This window comes from Anopheles cruzii, chromosome X, assembly GCF_943734635.1.
Source record: "Anopheles cruzii chromosome X, idAnoCruzAS_RS32_06, whole genome shotgun sequence".
Lineage (NCBI taxonomy): Eukaryota > Metazoa > Arthropoda > Insecta > Diptera > Culicidae > Anopheles > Anopheles cruzii.
This window is the reverse complement of record NC_069143.1, coordinates 10,215,584-10,235,363: the sequence shown is the minus strand read 5'-3', so window position 1 is coordinate 10,235,363 and position 19,780 is coordinate 10,215,584. Positions and strand designations below refer to the sequence as shown.

At 40.0% G+C, this 19,780-nt stretch overlaps 1 protein-coding gene across 3 annotated transcripts in view; it reads left to right on the top strand.

Moving 5' to 3' along the window:
• Window positions 1-19,780, top strand: part of LOC128271926 (TOX high mobility group box family member 3-like) — a 33,862-nt gene that overhangs the window by 11,039 nt on the left and 3,043 nt on the right. For 2 of the 3 annotated variants that reach the window (XM_053009624.1, XM_053009615.1), the window contains 7 exons: window positions 3,903-4,201; window positions 5,434-5,710; window positions 5,869-6,038; window positions 6,307-6,442; window positions 14,209-14,289; window positions 14,457-14,834; window positions 18,341-18,610. In XM_053009624.1, the coding sequence (XP_052865584.1) occupies window positions 3,903-4,201; window positions 5,434-5,710; window positions 5,869-6,038; window positions 6,307-6,442; window positions 14,209-14,289; window positions 14,457-14,834; window positions 18,341-18,610 (1,611 nt within the window). Of the gene's footprint in view, window positions 1-3,902; window positions 4,202-5,433; window positions 5,711-5,868; window positions 6,039-6,306; window positions 6,443-14,208; window positions 14,290-14,456; window positions 14,835-18,340; window positions 18,611-18,984; window positions 19,756-19,780 lie in introns of those variants that run through there. The other variant, XM_053009632.1, reaches the window with a different exon arrangement.

Genomic DNA, 19,780 nt, shown 5'->3' with positions numbered 1-19,780 from the left:
AAAATTAAATATTTGTAGAAAATTAAAAAAAAAGGCGTGGTAAACAATCCACTAACATTTTATCTCTCAGATATCTTTCAGTGAAGATGTTCGTCGAAGATCGGCGACCAAGGATTCTAAATATTTTTCATTCGGAGGCAAAGGGGGGATCACAACAGTTCGTACCAAACAAGGTGCAACCGGTCTGCAACCTTTCCCTTCGTTCGATCCTTTCCGGCAGGCACATACGAACTCGCTCTATACAGAGGTCAATTCGTGGTAATTTGTAATAAGGCTTGGGGGACAGAGGTTTTTGAAACTTGGAAGGTTCATCGAAAATCACGGAATTTCCCTAACTTCTGCTGATACGAAATAATCTCACCCAAGACTACTCACAGAGCGCCTCCGGCTAGGGTACTGGAAATCTCTCCGTACCTCCCCTTTTCTGACAGACATGTCCAAAACATAGTCCAAAGCCTAAAAGCCATGTGCTGGCACATGTGCTGTGCGCCATGCTTAAGAACACACACGGCGGCGCTTAGATCGCGTTGCAATGCGCAGCGCGACGTGTTCAGCTCAACCTGACCTTCGTCAGGCAATAACTGTCGAATGTCGCTACAAGTGTCGCGTTACACATCCTTCGAGTGTGCGGCATTGCGGCGACGACAACATGTTTGCAAACATTACGCGGGCATGACTCAGTTTACTGGCGGCTACCGTAAATACGACGGAAACGCGATACACTTTTCTTTTGCTTATTTTGGAGGCAATTTTTAAGTCTCGGTAAAATTTTTGAGACACCTGTCAAAAGTTTTCTTACACAAGCTTGTGACGTTACAATCGAGATTTGGAAGTTTTTATACAACAGTATGCAGGTAAACGAGGAGTAAAATCCTGTAATCTATCCAGGCAGTCGTAACTATCCAATTTACAATTTAATTCTACCTATGCTATGCTATCACTGATGCTACGGCCATACGTTACACCAGGTGACAGCCGAAACATTACCTACCCACAGGATCAATGAAAACACTGTAGACGGGTAGAACAACCGAGCCAGCCTGCCCGGGATAAGTGCCAAACGATAACTCTACATTACACTACTTCTCCCGGTCCAACTTCTGTCCGGTGAGAGGTGCTAATACGACTTTGACCGTAAGAAAATAAATCAACAGCAGCGCAGCAGCACTAGGCAAATGTTTATGTTGACTATTATTGCGATTGTACCATAAAACGGCGCATTTACGACATCTGCGTCACGAGCGGCTAGCGGCTTACGTCATCGACACACTGCCGTTCCGTGTGCAATTCGCGTTAGAATGCATTTTACAATCAATCTGTAAAGTGCATAATGTTTGAAAATAAAACGACTATTTGCCGACCGATAAAATCTTACACCGTGCGCTGTAAGGAAGGACGTGCTTCATTGCTTCGCCTAATGGGTTCTGCGCTTGTAGCATACAGCCTCCCAAAATGCTGCTGCCCCAGTGTTATCCAAAGGGAAGATAAGCGAGCGACATTGCCCAACGCTGCTTCTGAGTCGCTGCTTTCAAATAATGGTAGATTAGCTCGACCTAGGAACGGGGCGAGACCAGGGGCGGTTCGGATCGTTAGTTTTTTCGAGCACACAAACGAAGCGAGGATGATACAGTGTTTGCTTGTCTCCAGAAACTCCAGTTCAAATTCGATTGCGATTCCGGGGCCGGTGGAAAAGTAATTGGAAACAACTCAACACATACATCAACCGACCCACCGACCGACCGACCGGGCTAAGCTAAGCTTTAGTATTGTAACATTGATGCAAACAATATTTTCCGTAACATTTTCTTCCATTTGGAGCCGCCACCCCCATCCCACCACAAAAAGTATGTTGTATGTACCAGATATTTATGCGCTATAGCGTGCGATGTGCGAGCACATGTATTTCCGCAGTTTTTGTTTTTCGCTGTATCCATTACACCGCCCGCTCCCGATCGCCCACCCTCCCCGTCCCGCCACCCTCCCGCTGTTGCTTGCTACTCACCTAATGGGGTGGCACAATAGGGCTATTGTTTCGCTTGCATGAGCTAATGTTCCACACACATAACCTTGCACATCCATCCACACGAATCGCAAACCTTACTCTCACCCCCACCCGCCCCCCCCCCCCCCCCCCCCAGCCCCATGCCGGCCTTCTCCCAGGTTGTTGCGTTTATAAATTGGAGGTTCTGGTCTACACCTACCACACAATTATCTTATAACGGCAAAATGCGCGTGGTAAAAAAGAAGGAATGCAGGAAAGCTAAGCTGGCTGGCTGGCTAGCAGGACGTGAACCGAGGCCTGTCACTGCCTGTGAAGCCCTGATGAGTCAGGGTGTGTTTCGTTGGTGATTGAAGAACTCGTGCCATTTTGGATTTGCTTTGCCTATCATGTTTTCGTTATCATCTCAATTTTGCTTTAATTACGATGGGTCCCACATCTACTTACTAGCTGATCCTTCTTCAAACTTCAGTTTTCATCTTCATGTGTTAATGGTTGCGTCCTGTTCTCATATTTCCTCCACAGACAGTCGTTTTTTTGTTTTGCGTCATGCGTCAGAAAAACGATCAGAAAAGAGCGGTCAGAAACATTTCCTAGCTTTAATGCAACATTGTTTGTTACTTTACACAGTTCGCAGTTGCTTGACAATCTTATTTTTGTTGCAAATTGGTGACAACTCGCTATCTCATTTCCCGGGTCTTTTTCGATCGTGCCGAAATGCAAATTTAAAGTGTGATTACCAATCAGATAGTAATAAGTAAATTAAACTCACTTTGGCATGCCTCAACAACGGCCATTACTTCGTTCATACGATACCCAAGCCAGAGAGCAAATGTGTCGTAGATAGTTTCCAAAGCCATGCGTGTAAAGTGTTGAGGACAGTGCAATTATGCGAATAATTGTGCATATTTATCTTGCGGTTCTCTTTTCATAAAGCAACAGTGCGCCCTACTTTTTCTTACACTTTAAGATGCTGTTGCATTAATTGTGGGTTGTGCTAACGAAACACTGTATCACTGTTTCTGAGCTTGTTGAGCTGTTAATCGTTTCACTCAGTCGTATCGCCGGTATTTCACATTTGGTATGCTATAAAAGTGGATAATAATTAGGAAAATATAAATCAAAATAAATAACTAGACTAGGCGGGCTCGGCAAACCTTTGTTGTGCCTAATTGAGTTGATTTTCTTTGAATAAATGGTCCAACAATGATGAATGATTTCAAACCATCAGGACAATACGTTAAGTTTTTTTAAATCTATAAAGCTGCTGTTAATAAAAATCCCTACGAGGTCATAAAATTGTAGAAAGAGAACAGGAAAAGGAATCGATATCGATGGGGATCAATTTGATTAGCGATCAAGGCGGATTTCAATGTGGTGGGCCCAAAGGTTTTTCTATTTATGTATATGGTTTTTTTATTGCGCTTCAACTCAACTTAAATACAGGGTGCCTCATCATGACCCATACTACTACCCAATCTTTAATAACTCCGCTTTTTGTCAGTCGATTTTGACAAATCAGCCAGATTCTGCCCGAAATGTTGTCAAATACAATAAAAAATGCCCAAAAAAGGGCCGCTTTTTGTGTGCGTCTAATGGAGGCGGTCATTTGATCGATATTGCATTCTGAGTGAATTGTCAATTAACCGGCATTTTATACCTTAAATAAATCTTGTTCATATGTCAAAATCGACTGAGAAAATGGCGTATTTATTTAACATTTAAATAGTATGGGTCTATATACTAGTTTTCTGAAATTAAAAACATTGTAGAATTATTGTGATAAAACTATGAATTCCCAAATATCTGTCAAAGTTAAACTATGTCAAAGTTATATCGATGTAGTGTATGTTCAACTTTTATTTAAATTTCCGTTTTTGTTCTTTTTCACCGATTTCTAAAGACTTTTCACACACCTTCTTTCGGTGACGAGGAGTTCGATATCCAAGCGATGGGGAGCAACCATCTACAGCAGCAGCATCAGCAGCATAACCATCACCACCAGCAGCAACAGCAGCCGTCCCAGCAGCAGCAGCAGCAGCAGTATCAGATGCATAGCGGAACCCACCAGCCAAGCGATCATATGGGGCTGCTGCAAGATCAACAGCAACAGCAGCAACCCTTACCTACGCCAGCGCAGCAACAGCAACAGAATGTGCCAAATTATGGACAATGGCATCAGGAGATGGCCGCCCACCACAGGTAGGCTTCGAGGCGTCGTTTGCGCATGATAAATACTGTGACGCTACACGCAGGCGTAGAGTCATAAAATCGATTGGCTTCTTGAATGGTGATTTTATAATCTGCCGTGTCGTGGTTTAATATTCAATGAATGTATGCCCACCTCATCATATAAACAACAACAAAAATGAATCCGGCGCTGGGTCAATTTTCGTCGTTCAAGTTTTTCATTGGTTCGTCTTGGCGCCGAAACGGAGATTAAAGGCAATAAATAACCCGGTTTGAAGTGCAAGTGAAGTGCATCTGCAGAGCACAGTCGTTCGAGGGATATCGATTTTTAATCGATGTTTTTTCTCTAATGCGAACACAACATCTAATAAGGAGGCATGTGGAAGTTTTTTCCTGCATCCTAGGATAACCTTATGAGACCGTTTCAATGTAGGAACTTGATGGAGTTCTTATGGAGATGGAGATTATGAACCTAACCTTGATGAACCTTAGGATTGGAAAATCTTAGAAAAGTGTATACGAATAGCCTGGGCATAGTAATAGGGCCTGAAGCCAAAGGTCACAAATGCGATTTTCCACCAGAACTGATTTCCTTGTGTTTGTGGGATTACGCATTACATATGCAGCAGTAACATTTTTTTCCCTTCTTCTCGGGTTCACGCGTGTGTGCGTTCCTGTGCACCAGCTGTTTGATGCTTTCGTCCCGGTTGATGCTGTTTTCTTCCCATCAATGAGATGACGTTTCGATATCAGCATTTATGCTGAAGGACTACAGGACTGTTGTTTTGTCATAATCGAAATGTCATCAGCAGGCTTTAGGCACAAGATTTCCAAACGGTATATCCGCACTGCCCAAACCACAAGTTCAAATCGCGTTCACAAAAAGGACACCAATTTGGCTTTGTGCCGAAAGCCACCAGCAAGGTACCCCGGCGTGACGTCCTCAAGACGGAGACAAGTACAATCAATGAACGCTTGTAAAAAGGGCCGATGGAGGAGGCCAGCGCGTCCAGGCAATAACGGTCGTTTGCATCTATCAAACAATGCATCATTCAACATCACACACACACACATGTTGAATGATCGTTTCCCGCAATATTATCATAGTAAGCGAAGGTGGTATAGGGACATAAAAACCGCTGTGAGGAGGAAGGACATTTATGAATCGCCCAAATGTCCCACTGTACCGGTTAGTTTTTTAATTTCTAACATCGCTCGTTTATTTGTTTCGTTGTTCTGTGAAGCTCATATACTCTGCAGTCACCTACCCAACCGACATATCATCAGCTGAACACTAGTCCGAACAACAACCCTACCCTTCACGTTATGCAGCCGCCGCAGCAGTCACCATCGATGGTGCCACCACAGCAGCAACAACAACAACAACAGCAGCAGCTTTCTCCTCAGCAGCTCATTCCCGGGAATCCGCTCAACTTTATCGGCCGCTCGCCTCCGCAGAATGGAGTCGCCCAGGGTAACGAAAACGGCACGACCAGCGACGATAGCGACGATACGATAGCGGTAAGCAGCACTCTTGATGTCTATAGATGTCTGTTTATTTATTTTTGTTTTACACCGACTGGTACCGAGCTACTATCGATCAGGTTGTTTGCTACTAGTGGCCGCTTTTTTCCCTATCCTTCTTTATGACTTTTGGCTTTGCTTTTTGCTTCAAACAGACAAACTCACTAAAGCGACCTTCGTCCGAACCGTCCTACGGAGACGATTCATCGATAGCGTGCGGCATGAAGGCGTCGACGGCAGCAGCAGCAGCAGCAGCAGCAGCGGCTGCCAAGAAACCGAAGGTTACGAAGAAGAAGAAGAAGCGGGATCCGAATGAACCGCAAAAGTAAGTCAAAGATCGCTCTAGCGATTCATCCCCTTCGCGCGCGCGCACTCCACAACCTCAGATCCAGAGCTATCACCAAAAAAGTCCAGGGTGTTCAGGTTCAGCTTGTGCCGCCCGGGTCATCATTAGTATGTTTCGATGGGTTGTGTGTGTAATGCCGGTACTTTTCTTCTGCTCTTATTTTACCTCAACAATCAACTGCCGTCGTCGTGATGGGAACCGCCACCGCCGCCGCCGCCGCCGCCGCCATCGATCTACCTCCATCCAGGCCTGTGTCAGCGTATGCTCTGTTCTTTCGTGACACGCAAGCAGCTATCAAAGGCCAAACTCCTAACGCCTCGTTTGGAGAAGTTTCCAAAATTGTTGCCTCCATGTGGGATGTGTTGGCACTAGAGCACAAAAATGTAAGTACGCTGATGAACGTATGAATGCATGTGTAAGGATAGAACCACAGGAACCACAAGCTTTTTACAATGTTTACTCCCATGACGCGCAGTTTATCGTTTAGCATTTAGACGACATGATGCAAATAATTCATTAATGTTTCGTGGCAAACGATGTAAATTTTTGGGATTTTTCCAGCAGTACCGGTCCGGTTCATGTTGGAAATGCTCAGGCGTTACAGTGATAGTATTTATCTTTTTCAGAGCATTTACATATCTGGATCATTCCATTTACATTTTGATACCCTCACATACCATATTTGATACATTTTGAGTGATTGAAATCAGTGCTCAAATCCACATCGGCTTACGGTAGCGCGATGTAACGCGAAGGCGGAGAAGTTCTAAGCTGCAGTGGTTCTGCACAACTTCCGTGAGGTGTGCATGTTAGTTTTTTTTTACTATAATCCATACCTGTGCCAAAGTCTACACGTTTTTCTTGTTTGTCTATATAAAACCGACATTCTTCTTACCATCACATTATCTACATCCGTAACCCTTTTTAATGGTACGGGCAGCTTGACAATTCCATCGGAATAGAAGTTTTGTGGAATACTCGTAGAACATTATTTTCATCTATCCTTCGTGAGTTGTTTCCTGCCAAAAACTTTTAGTGATCATTAGAACAAGTGGGTTCCTATTTACTTTACTTTTTCGGCCACTACACAACCGGTTCGAACCGATGAATCCGATGAGGATGAGCTACGGACGAGCAACAACCTCCTTAATTTACTTATTTCACAACGAGCTCGCCCTGTATTTGAGAATGCAAACAATTAAACAGAAGAGAAGACGAGTTATACACATGTATACTCGTTTTAAAGATTTTGCAAAAACCAAAAACTTAAGACATTTCTACGTACCAACCTTCTAAGAGTTCAACGGTGTATTTAAACACACAGTGCCGGTATATTTTAGTATTGTGCATTTTATTTTCCTTGTCGAAGCGCTTTGAAGTGAACATGGGATTGGTGCTGTACTGTTTTTGTTTTGTTTTTTGTGTTTGTGCACTTTTGCTTGTGCAGTTCCTGTCGACATCTCTTCTTGCATCAATCGAAAACCGTCCAAGATAATGGACGTATGGGCATAGACGTTGAACTTCAAAGTATAACATTGTTCAACGTTGATCAACATGCTCGGCATGTGCGACTACACGCTTTAAATATACTTCTGCGTTGCTTCAGTTGCATAAACAGTGTACACTTCAAAGTACCGTTGCTCTCAACGATCGCGCTGTGCCGTATTTATGACTTTGAATATCTGCCACAGAAAGCTTCACAACCTCTGAGTCGGTTTCATAGACCAAAAACAAAGTGTTTTGTTTGAAAGCCTAAGACATTGCTGTTGAAAAATTCCCACACACCGACTGCTAGGATTGCGGTAGTAAAACATGTATATTGTGAATCATTTGGAATATCGTTGGCTTCATCGAATATTTTTCGTACCTTAACTTCACTTTTACTAAGCATAATTTCGTTCGGCTCAGTCGCCATCGATTTTGATGAGCTCGTGGATTTCTTAGTTAGATTTGCATTTGTCAGTCTGTCATGATTTATTCAACTGATTCCACTTGACCTATGTTATAATGAACCATCACGATAATGAATTCGTTTGGAACTGTTTATAGCATGTCGGCTTACAGCACATTCGAGCAGCGTTTTTCGTTGATCGTGTACATAGTATTAGTATGTAATGAATTGCACTGTCTGCTAATTACCAGAAATGTCTGGTAATGACAAGAAATTTTTGACAGTCTCATAGTGGATTCAGCAATACAAGAAAATTGAGTCTTGGCTGGGTCCCATATGTAACAGTTGGAAAATTGGCCATTCGGAAACGAAAAATGTGTTAACGACGAAAACCGAAACGAAAATAATGATACTTAGCTTCCGGTCAACGATTTCATGCCGGTTCTCTGAAGAAAGTTTAAAATGCAATGTTAAATGTGTTCGAACGTGTAAGTACTTGATTTGGTAAAAGAAAGTTGAAAGTTGATCACCCATCCAAAGCATCAGCACCTAGGTCTAGCTCTTCCTGGCCCATGGGTATATGGAAAGCCAATAAATATTGAATTACCTCTATATCAAATATTCGCTTATTAGTGTCTTTGTTATAACAAAAATCATTGTACACTGCCGATAGAGGGACCTCTAGTCTGAGATACGGGGCAAGTGAGGAAGGAAAATTATGTTACTTTGACCTAAGAATGATTTCCGCAGTATTATAACCTCAGTCGGTGGCGTCATTTAATGATAGATATTGGACACATCTAGCATAAAAAATACGTTCTTTTGTACTGATTGAATTCTACAAAAGTCTGATGTCAAATTTATTGTTTCATTCTTCAAATTGATGATTGATTCGGTACATTTATCAGGCCGAAGCAACTGCAGAACTATACAGGCATATTTAAGCTGTAAATATGAAATCGAGAATCTAAATCATAACTGTTGCTGACAGTCGTCATCTTCCACTTTTGTCCGTGAATGTGAAGAGTATGGATGAAAAGATGCAAACAAAATAGAAGTCAAATGGGCTTTTTCCCTTCTACTTTTCTCTGATTCTCTGTTTCTACCTTCTCCTATTGCCGAGCCTAAGAAGAGTACCATGGTATATGCAAGACTGGTCTTTTCAGGATTAAAACTAGTTGAGAAATTGATTGATTATGGCACAACGACCACCTTACATTCTGCCTTTGCAAGATATGTTGTTACATGAATTGTCGACCGTGAAGGGGTCGACATTGCAAACTGCCTGGATGCGCCGTATACTCCTTCAGTATAGTCGAGCTCTCTAGTTTTTGTGATCAATTAGAAGTACATAAACATATGATTTTAATTTAACCAAAACAGTCTCACAGTTTTTCTTATCTGTGGATACACTGCCTCCTTTCTTATCACTGAATTCACTTTCACTTTCTTTCTTTCATCACTTTCTTATCACTTTCTTCAAATGTACTGAAAAATTAGAAAGAAATATGTCGCCCGTAGCGGCGGTTTTGTGCTTCAAGCAAGGCAGTTTTGTCTTTGGCTACTCGCGAGGAACGCCTTCGCTGAGACGCAAATCGCTTAGATGGCTGACTGGGTAGGTTCCACGAATTGTCTTCTTAGTAATTGTCTTCTAGTAATATATTGGCACTGGAGATCCACAGACCACAGTTAATGTTGACGATTGAGCACGAAAGCAAACGTTGATGCTGGTCAAATCATCATACAAGCAGACCTAGCGCTTTATTTTTATGTTCGATAAAAGAGTAACTGTTGGATTTAATGACCGTTTGCTTTTATTTCCAAACTTTGAGTGAAACGAAGTTACGGGGGTTGGTTAGTACTGTGTACAACGCTACCTTAGTTGCTATGGATTCAAAAAATAGGTTTCTTAATCTCCCATACATTAGTGATAAGTTTCGTTGAACTCGTCTCCTTTTGTACTCGACTATGTTGCTACAGTGAATTTGCTCCAATTTGTTCGTTACTGTTCGTGACATGTGGGCTTTTACAGCACACGGTTGCCTTCGCTTTCATCCTGGAAGTGAAACTACTTACAGTAAATGTCTGGTAATGACAACGAAATGCACTAGTGTGGAGAGGTGTAATTTGCACGAGTAATGCGGGGGGGAACCCATAAGGTGAACTTTCTATCCATCATGGTCTGACTTGCCGTGAATTAAATGATGAAAACAAATGTAAATAAATAGTAAATGAAAAGCCTAAATTATGGAATCAAAACATATGTTACTAGTTACTAGTTATGTATGTAGTATGATGTCAGCGAGATTACTTAGCTGCTATGCCAGAATGATTGTCGATTGTCTGATGAAAATATCATATTGTACGATTGGTGCAGCACATTTATCAACCAGGCAACCGGCAGTGTAGGATATTATTTGTAGCATTTCGCTTGCTATAGGAAAAGTTTCCTATTATACAGATGTTTATCAATTGGTCGTTTACTGTGAATTGAAATTTGGTACAGTTGTCGGATAATAAAACCATTATCGTTATTCAAGTGCTGTCATTAAAAAGTATTTGTGTTTATTCGTATGTAAAATTTCAAAAAACTTTGCACTTTGAAAGTTGAGTTTAAACAACCGGCTGTCGGTGAAAAAGTCGTACATCACGTTTGAATCTTCCGCCACTTGAAAAGTAAGCATGCGCCCAAGTTACACATGTCTCTCGCTCGCTCTACACTTGTTTTTGTAGTTGCTTTTCGAATGGCGCGTGAACAGAGAAACATTAAGGAGGGTACCACGGCACATAGCCAGGCATTTCGCTTCACGTGATACTCAGTGCATGCCATAAGATGTCAGCTTCTCACTTTAATCTTATAGCGAAACTCCAAGAAAAATGCGTGGAGATATTTTCTCGTTACAGTCAGTTCTTCGTACGCCAGAACTGATAAGATAATGACAATTCTTGTTCAATCTAGCGCCCTGTCGCTTTCTTTCGTGTGTCGATCGCCTGACTGACCCCCATATGTTTAAATCGAAATGACGTTTCGGCACTTGCGTTTTCAAACAAAAGAAATATAATGTCAAAATACGAAGCTGTTAAATTAAATTAAATTCGCGATTTCTTCACAAAGTGTACCATTTTCTCAGGATTGAAAAGGCTAATTTGAAAATGGACAACCTTTCCCCACTTTTGTAAAACGCGATACATTTTTATATTTATGATTATGATCCAAATAGCCTAGTTAACATTCAGTAACTATAGGAGTATTCTGAAATATGTTTGAGGTTATTTTGTGGTTATTTTCATAGTTAATTTATTTACTCAAATCGTGTCCCACCCAAATATTTGGCATTTTGGGAGACAATTTTGCAGTGGTTCTCAACGGGGATTGTTTGCAATAGATTTATTTTGGTCTTTCTTTCTTAACGACCATTCTCGAACGTTGACGTCGTTGACGAGGACAGGTTTTGTTTCTAATACGTAATCCAGGAGCCCGAATTCCCCTGTGCTCCATGTTGACACACGATGCTACGCATGATGCGGCCGTTGTATGATGTGTCTATGTACCTTTACGGCTACCCATGTACCCAAGTGTGCAGAAAGAGTTTTTAATGGCAGCAGCAGTCTCGTAGAACTTCGTTGCGTCATAAATAGATTTTTTTTATTGAAGCGTATAATTAGATACTAGTATTTGATTATCCGGTCCGACTGTGCAACAATTGCAAGTAGACTGACGTATTATAATATCCCTGATTTGTACTGTACGATATATGCGGTTTATTTATAGATTATTGACGAGTTGTTGATCATATTACATGCTACGATCTGTCTAGAAACTTTATGTCAGTTTTGTCAGTGTGGTTAAGTAATTGTTACTATACATGGTCAATGGAAAAGGCCCGAATTAGCCTTTGGTTTCGACCAGTCGACTAGGTATGTCGATCGACCTCAATTGGAAGTGTTCCATCGACCGCTTTCGGCGTCTATCAACATGCAAAAGAAGTTGGAAAAATGTAAAGCCATTCTGGAGAGTCCTTATTGTAAGACGTATTTCGCATTTTGCTGACTTATTGAGTAGTTTTAAATTATTCATCAATATTAAATTTGCTTTGACGTACATTGTTATAGGCCTTGGATGTCACTACCTTAATATGGGAAAATATTTCCCCGTAACTGGGCCGTTTTTTTACCTAATGCATATTATTCTGAAAATGTTTAAATGTTGCGTTTATTCGAATACAGACGTAGCTGTTTATTGCCATACCGCTACTTATGTTATTTTCAGAAAATTAAACAATGTCATTGACAGTTAATCAAAAACAAAAGTTAATCATAAACAGTATATAGAGCTCAGTAGCTGCCGTACACGCAGCAATGATGCTGATCACGCAGCAATGACGCCCAAATGAGGTGATTACGTCTAAAAACATTAAAAAGTCCATGAAATGATTATTGCCGATCGTAAATTGAAACTGCAAGAGATAGCTGACAACCCAAAGACATCTGCAGACAGAGGTTTATTTTTTACTTTGCGTGAACATTTATCCATGAGAAAGCTGCTTTCAAAAAGAGTGCCTCGTTTGCTGAATATCGATCGCAAACAGCTTTACGTGTTGATTATTCACAGAGGAGAGCAGTTTTAGCATTTTAAGTAATGAAAATGTTTTTAAGTCGATTTATGACAATGGACGAAACTTGATTTCACCACTTCATTCCAAAGTATAAAGGACCATTATTACCGAGGTTGAGGGAGAGAAAGTCACAAACGTAGCCGTGGTACGTATTTTTGCTTCTGTGTTCGTGAATACACATGCTCATTCGCTATCTTGCTAAAAGAAAAACCATCAATAGCGAGTTTTAAATAGCTTTATTGGCATCGAACGTATTGATGACAGAAAACGTAGTGAGCCAAAAAAAATGGTCTTTAAACCAAGGCAATACATTTACCAAAATTGCGTGAATTGTTGTCGCATTCTTCGGATGTCCCGCAAGGGACTATTGGCTATTCTCTTACTACAAAATGATGTTTCCAGGGTAAGGAATCTCGACCTAATGCAGCAGTGATTGCCGAAATTGCCCACAACTCCCATAAGCGTTCGATCAGTGAGAAAACCTCGCTGTAAAGCATCGAATGAAACATTATATCGATGAAGGGAATTTTCAACACATCACTGTGTGTTACACCAGCCACGCAGTATTCGAAGTGAAGTTTGAGACGACCTTCGGTCACCTATTTGTACGTCATTCCTACGCATGCTCCCTGCCATTGACACGATAAATTTGATATTGTTCTCACTTAGCTGCCGATCGATGTTGTCCGCAGCTTTGGTCAATCCTTATGTGAGCCTGCAAGTCGAAGAGCATTCGAGCCATAATGTTCATGTCATGAGCATAGACCTGAACTAGATGGTCCCTGAGGTCTCCAATCCAGAGTCCCAGAAGGCCCGGTCCAGCTCGATGTTGAAAATATGACCAGCTAGACCCTTTTTATCGTAATCTCTTTTGTATCACAAAACGATCACGAACTTATTTGGAATCCTTGGACGGAATTAATATATTCATATCTGACTTACCTCAAAGTATAGCCATTAAGTAATGTCAATGAATCTTTGTGAACAAACCAAATTGTGTACGTTTTGCCCATGGACATGTTTGATCTATTCACTTCAATCTGCTCACAATTGTCTAGAATTTTACAAGGATTGTAATTGTTTGTGTGTGCTAAATATCTGATTTCCGACAAACGGACGAAAGATGTCCATTTAAACTAAGGAATGTTGTCCATTGTGGAATGTATTGATGTTTTCGTGATCCATCGTAACCTCGGCTAACAATTGATGCATTTATATCCCAGAAAAGCAATCGAAAATATCATAGAAATCTATCAATCATTTCTGTTGTTGACAAATTGACAGAGTAAACGTAATTCGTTTTCAAATGTTGGCAGCTATTGATACAGTGGAACAGAGAGATGTTTTGATGGGATTATGTTTTTTGCCATCCTGTGTCGTGGACCAAAGCATTAAAGGTATAAGAGAAAAAGATTATTCAACATAGTAGACATCGCTGCCCAATAATCCAATATTCTTAGTGCGGCTCTTGTACAAAACAGTAAAAACCCAAAAACTCAGAAAGCAGCAATAACATGATACGCAATCCGTACACATTGGAGGATTTGTTTATAAAAAACAAACAGGTATAATGGTATCTGTTTGAAATCGGAATGGCGGTATCTGTTTGAAGTCTAATATTTTGCGTTTTGTTTAATTGCAGGTGTATAAAAAGAAAACTGAAGCTGCTAAGAAGGACTACTTGAAAGCGTTAGCGGCATATAGGGCAAGCCTGGTGTCGAAGGTATGTGTTAGATGTGTATAAGTTTTTATATTGTAGATAATACCGTTCATATTTATAACATCAATGGAATAGTTATTCTAATAAAATATAATCCTGAGAGTAAAAAAACACTCTCATTGGTTGCATTTGTTGATATATTCTTTATTATTTTTGTTTGTTTGTAATAGGGAACTGAAGTGGAACAACAACCATCGCCCCAACAATCAATTTATTCAACAACGCCACAACCAGCTTCTCAACAACAGCAAACTCCACAACACCAGCAGCAACTGCAGCAGCAAACATCGCAGCATCAACTGCAACAGCAGCCACAACATCAACATCAGCAACACCAACAGCAGGCACAGCAGCACCATCAGCACCAACAGTCGCATCATCAGCAACATCAGAATAATCTTTTGGTGAACCACGCAAAACATTCGCCTCAACACGGTGCTTCGGTCGCACAGTCTGGCGGTTCCCATCATTCGATGCAGGGACAGTTGCAACAAACGCATACAACATACGGGCCATCCTACGGGGCCTCCTTCAAACCATCGCCACAGGTTGGTTAACCGTTTTCATTAAATGCAGTTGAGGTTACACTGATTGCATTAATTTACTAAGGTATACTGATGTATATATTGTATCGTACTGTTTTTTATATCGAACCGTAACTCATTTTTCATCAAACGATTGAAATTTTGTCCATGCCCGTAAAAATTAAATATTAGTTTCATGCCCTTATGAACAAAACATTTCGAGGAAAATTATTTTCGACTATAAGGCACATTTCCAGTGCAGAAAAAGCCATCAGTCTATTACGAGTCATAAAGTAACACAGAATAGCAATGGGAATCGCCTTTGCAATTCTGCGCACACTGTTTACTAACTTGATGTGTCAAAAAACATCAAAAAACTGCCAGTTTACGGATTGCTTTAGATGGTGAAATTTGTATTCACTTTTCACATCTGTTCGTGCTATTGACTAACACGATGTTTCTTTTACGCCTGCGAGTTTACGGATTCGTGTAGATGGTGAAAACATGTGTTTGCTTTCCACATATTATTTGACATAACTTAAAATGAAAAACGTACACAACTGTAGAATGTCTGCTAACCGGATAAAATACGCTTCAAATATTTTACAAACTCCGGTATTAATACAAACTTGTATCAATAAACGGCGGGTAATTTGAAAATTGTAGGGATATTGTGGGTCCAACGATGTTTCGAAGCAACATAAGCATGTTTTACACATCCCTAGCAACGCTATAAGTTATCAATTAAATTGTTATCAAAAGCAATGTTATAACAAATATTGAATAAATGAAAACGCGTTTCATATTGGATCGTGGAATGGCATTATTTGCATTCTAAAATGGGAAGAAGCTATTAACGGGCCAAGGAAGTCGGCCGTGAGATAAACAAAGAAAGCTGAATAAATGCTTGAAGGTTGAACATGGAATTAAAATGAAAAATATTGTTGAGATGCTTCACTTTATCTTATGTACTCCTTTTGGCTCAGCTTCTTTCCATGAATTCCACTTGATTATATGGTGTACCATAGAATGATGTTCTATATAGAAGACATTACCAACACAAGCGGCACTAGAGCTGCGCACACAGTCGTGCTTCAAATCGGTGTGCGTAATAGAGTTCGATTGCTTGCTAGTGTGGTACACTGCAAAGCTTAAATGTCAAGCATTACTGGGACTGAATATTGACTGTGTTGGAACAGACCTTGTGTTCGGTAAAACATTTTTCGTTGGGAAAAAGACATTTCGTTTTTACACTCATTGCACTGCTCATTACTTAGTTCTAGGAATAATATTGGGCCGCACGGTAATGGGCATTAGCAGAATAAATCTTATATGTTGACCTACTTGTAGCAATGCTGCTGTATGCCACTTTCACACAACCAAAGGGCCAACCACCCTACCACCCTACCACAGCATGTGGTTGTGTTAGTGAGCGATGAGAATATCATTAGACGTCATACCCGGCAGAAGCACAGTGACTGCAGTCAAGCACAAATGTTTTACGCGAGCGTCATGTAGTTCAGCAAAAGTGAAGAATCTATTAAAATTAATTTGTATAACATCAAGTGCTACACTACGAATACTCTTAACAGCTAGAGTTTGGTCCTTGGCAGTACAGTTCAACTAAGTATCAGAGTTTTTATCTACGTTTAAGACTACCTATAGTAGTTACGATGTGCTATTCAGGCAAATGATCAGTTTTGTCCCTGGAGATTGTAGCATATATTGGCAGCAGCAGCAGCTATGGCGGTATAAGTGGTATGAAATGTGTTTAATTGAATTTCATTTTGGCAGCCTAACAATTTGCCATTCGTATAATAAAGGCTATGTACATAAAATAGTTTGACGCTAGTTTGCTAACGCCCCGGTACGCTGAAGGGCAGTTTTACTTGTTTCCGGAAGAACCAGTAAAATCTATCGAATGGCATATTTTTACAATAATTTATAATTAGGTGCTAATATGTTAAGTGTAGGACGCGATTGCTGAAAAAGTTTCACTTTCCAGTTTTTCTCCGCAGATAGATGTGTGAGTCGTACATACGTGCGTATGCATGTGTGTGCATGTGTATGCATGTGTGTGGGTGGAAGATGGTCAATTTCTGTACGCTGCTCAGAAGGTTGTAGGTAGTAAAGTCAGTTGCCCACTAGCCTTGCCGCACCTTGCTCATACAAAGTTCATGCGTTTCGTGCTCTCATTGCTCTGTTAATTTAGTAACGACTAACAACTTAAAGAACACAACGATAACCACACTCGGTGTGTTGTGCATGCGCTGCATATCTGCGGAGCCTCACTTTTTTTTCACTTTCCTTACAGTATGTATGTAGATTCGTTGACGGCGAAAGTAGCAGCAGTTTGTGTCGTTCATTGTTATTCAACAAACAAAACAATCACGACTAGGCATTGCCCGGACTTTCTATACCCAAGAGGCGCGGGTGCAAGTAGGCTGACGGCTGTGCACGAGATCCGCCAAAAGGAACGGTTCATAGCTGAAATACAACTTAAGCGAAACGTTCCATTGTGAAAATACACCTCAGCTTCGAAATGTCAAATTTTACCTGCATAGAAAAAAAACTGTTGTATAATATTTTAATTGTTATCATGGACTACCAGGAATAGCATATTTGTTGTTTATGCTGCAGCGATTTGGGCAGGAAATGTTAGGTTAGTGTGGACAGACGTTATTCATGTGTAAATTAGAAAATCAGATAGCGATAAATAATATTGAATGCGGTGCGATTAAATGAGTTAAGCAATTATTGGTTTGACAAATATTGCACAGCATAGCAAAACAAAACACCTCCTTGAGAGGCTTGCGACAAAATCCACCACGAAGGTTGTTATCTCGATGAATCTGCCAGTAGTTAAAGGGTTTTCCTGCACCATACCACCATTGTTTGCATCTGGTTGAATGTTGTTTTTTCTTACAATTCTGGTTGAATGTTGTTGTGTAAACATCACATTGTTGATGTTGTAGTAAAGTTAAACAATGTATTGAAACGTGACAACATTTTTCAATTTAAAATGCCTCAATAATCAGATCTGTACGAACATTAATATGGTTACGTAGACGGCAATTTCTTTGATATATCTACGTGCCAAACTCCACGACAATATATCAATTCTCATACCTGGATTTTGTGAACAATTTTATTGGAATATTTTAAGTTTTGGCATATCTGGTACTCAAGACCAAACTTACACAGCAGATTCGTCCAATATGCCACAAAAGAGTCTAAACACGTTTGATGAACGGGCAGTTTCACGGAAACACGAGTCCTGAACGGGATTCCGAGAAAGGTTTGAAGATACAGAGCGTCATTGATGACCAATTATATCAAATGTATTACATTAGTGAATAAAAGATTCACTTTTGACATTGATTGCTCACTAATTTCCGTTGAATAATTAAGAGGATGCATTTTTTGCATCTATTTTTGCTCCTCAATTGTTTTTTGACAAAAAAATAATTAAAGCTAATATTGTATCGAAAATCTGTGACATTTATATGTTTTTCTAACCATTTTTACAGAATATGATCCAAATGGCACATCAACATTCTCATTTACATCCTGGACAAATCTCAGCAGCATCGCAAACGCATCAACCTGCGCCACATCTTCACGGGCAAATGGTATCGATGAATACGCAACAACAGATGATGGCCCATCAACAGTCTTCTGCGCACATGAATATCGGACAACAGCATACGTTGAGTTCGTCACAAAATACTTCCAACGCAGCCCATAATGCGATGATGAATTTGTCTATGACGCCCCAATCGCACTATATGAACCAACAGGTTGGTTATTAAACGATTATTAATTATTAAAACGCATTATTATTCATTATTCAAACGTGTTTATTTACCTTCAGTTGCTTAATGCTAGGTTTGATACAGGCCAGGCTTTTATGTTTAACTGTTAGAAAGCTTTTTTTAAACAGTGGTTTCATATTTAACAACAATTTTTAATTATATTCTTTAGTCAATATTGCAACCCTCTCCTCGTTTATTCATTGAATTTTGTTGATTGATGGAAAGATGTATGAATTGTGAAAGGCCTTTTTGTGTGTTCAAATTTATTGCTCATCTTCTATATTTAATAGTTTTGTTGAAGAATATACTACTATGTTCTTTAAATAACGCGAAAAGTACTTTTTTGCTTACCATTGCAGCACTTTCCGTTAAGTTTCAACATATTTTAGGCGCAATTGATACAGATGTCCATTATCATTCGGAATATAGCATGAACACGAACAGCGTCCCATAGAGTTGCGACATACCCGTTGATTCGCAACAAAAAAAAACTGGAAGGAGAAAAATCTAAAATACTTTAGGAAAGATATGAATGATCATAATGTCAGTTTGTAGCCAAACTAAATAAAATGATATTGAATGTATCTCAATATAGTTCGCAATTTATTTGTCCTCTTGCCAATTATTGTCGTTATGGTTAAATTTATTATCTGATGGATGGTAGTGCCGGTCGCTGCCTCCGTGTCGTGTTGTGTCATGCTTTAAATTGACTATTATCGCGCCGGTTTGGAGAAGAAAAAAAAAACGATTTCTATATATTTTTCTTGTCAGGAATAAAGGAGAACGCATCGCATCGCATTATATTGTAATCGGTTCCATTCGATTTTTATGCAGATACTGCGAAAAAAAAAAAAAAAAAAAAAAAAAAATTTCAGTCAACAGATGAACGGTGTTGTAAAATGTAAGTGGTACCAAATTAAATATTCAAGTATTAGTATTTGCCAAACGAGAAAGCTGAATGAAATGCTCAAACTCTGTGTCATGCTGTTTACTTCGGTTTCAGAACATATTTTATAATGGGGTACTATTTTTATTTTTCTCCTTTAAAATAGTTTTGTTTTTAATTTCCTCCGATATGGATATGGATATGGATATAAAAGTATGTTTGGTTCAATGTAGGTTTATCATGTGTTTGACAACGCTAACGTACTATGT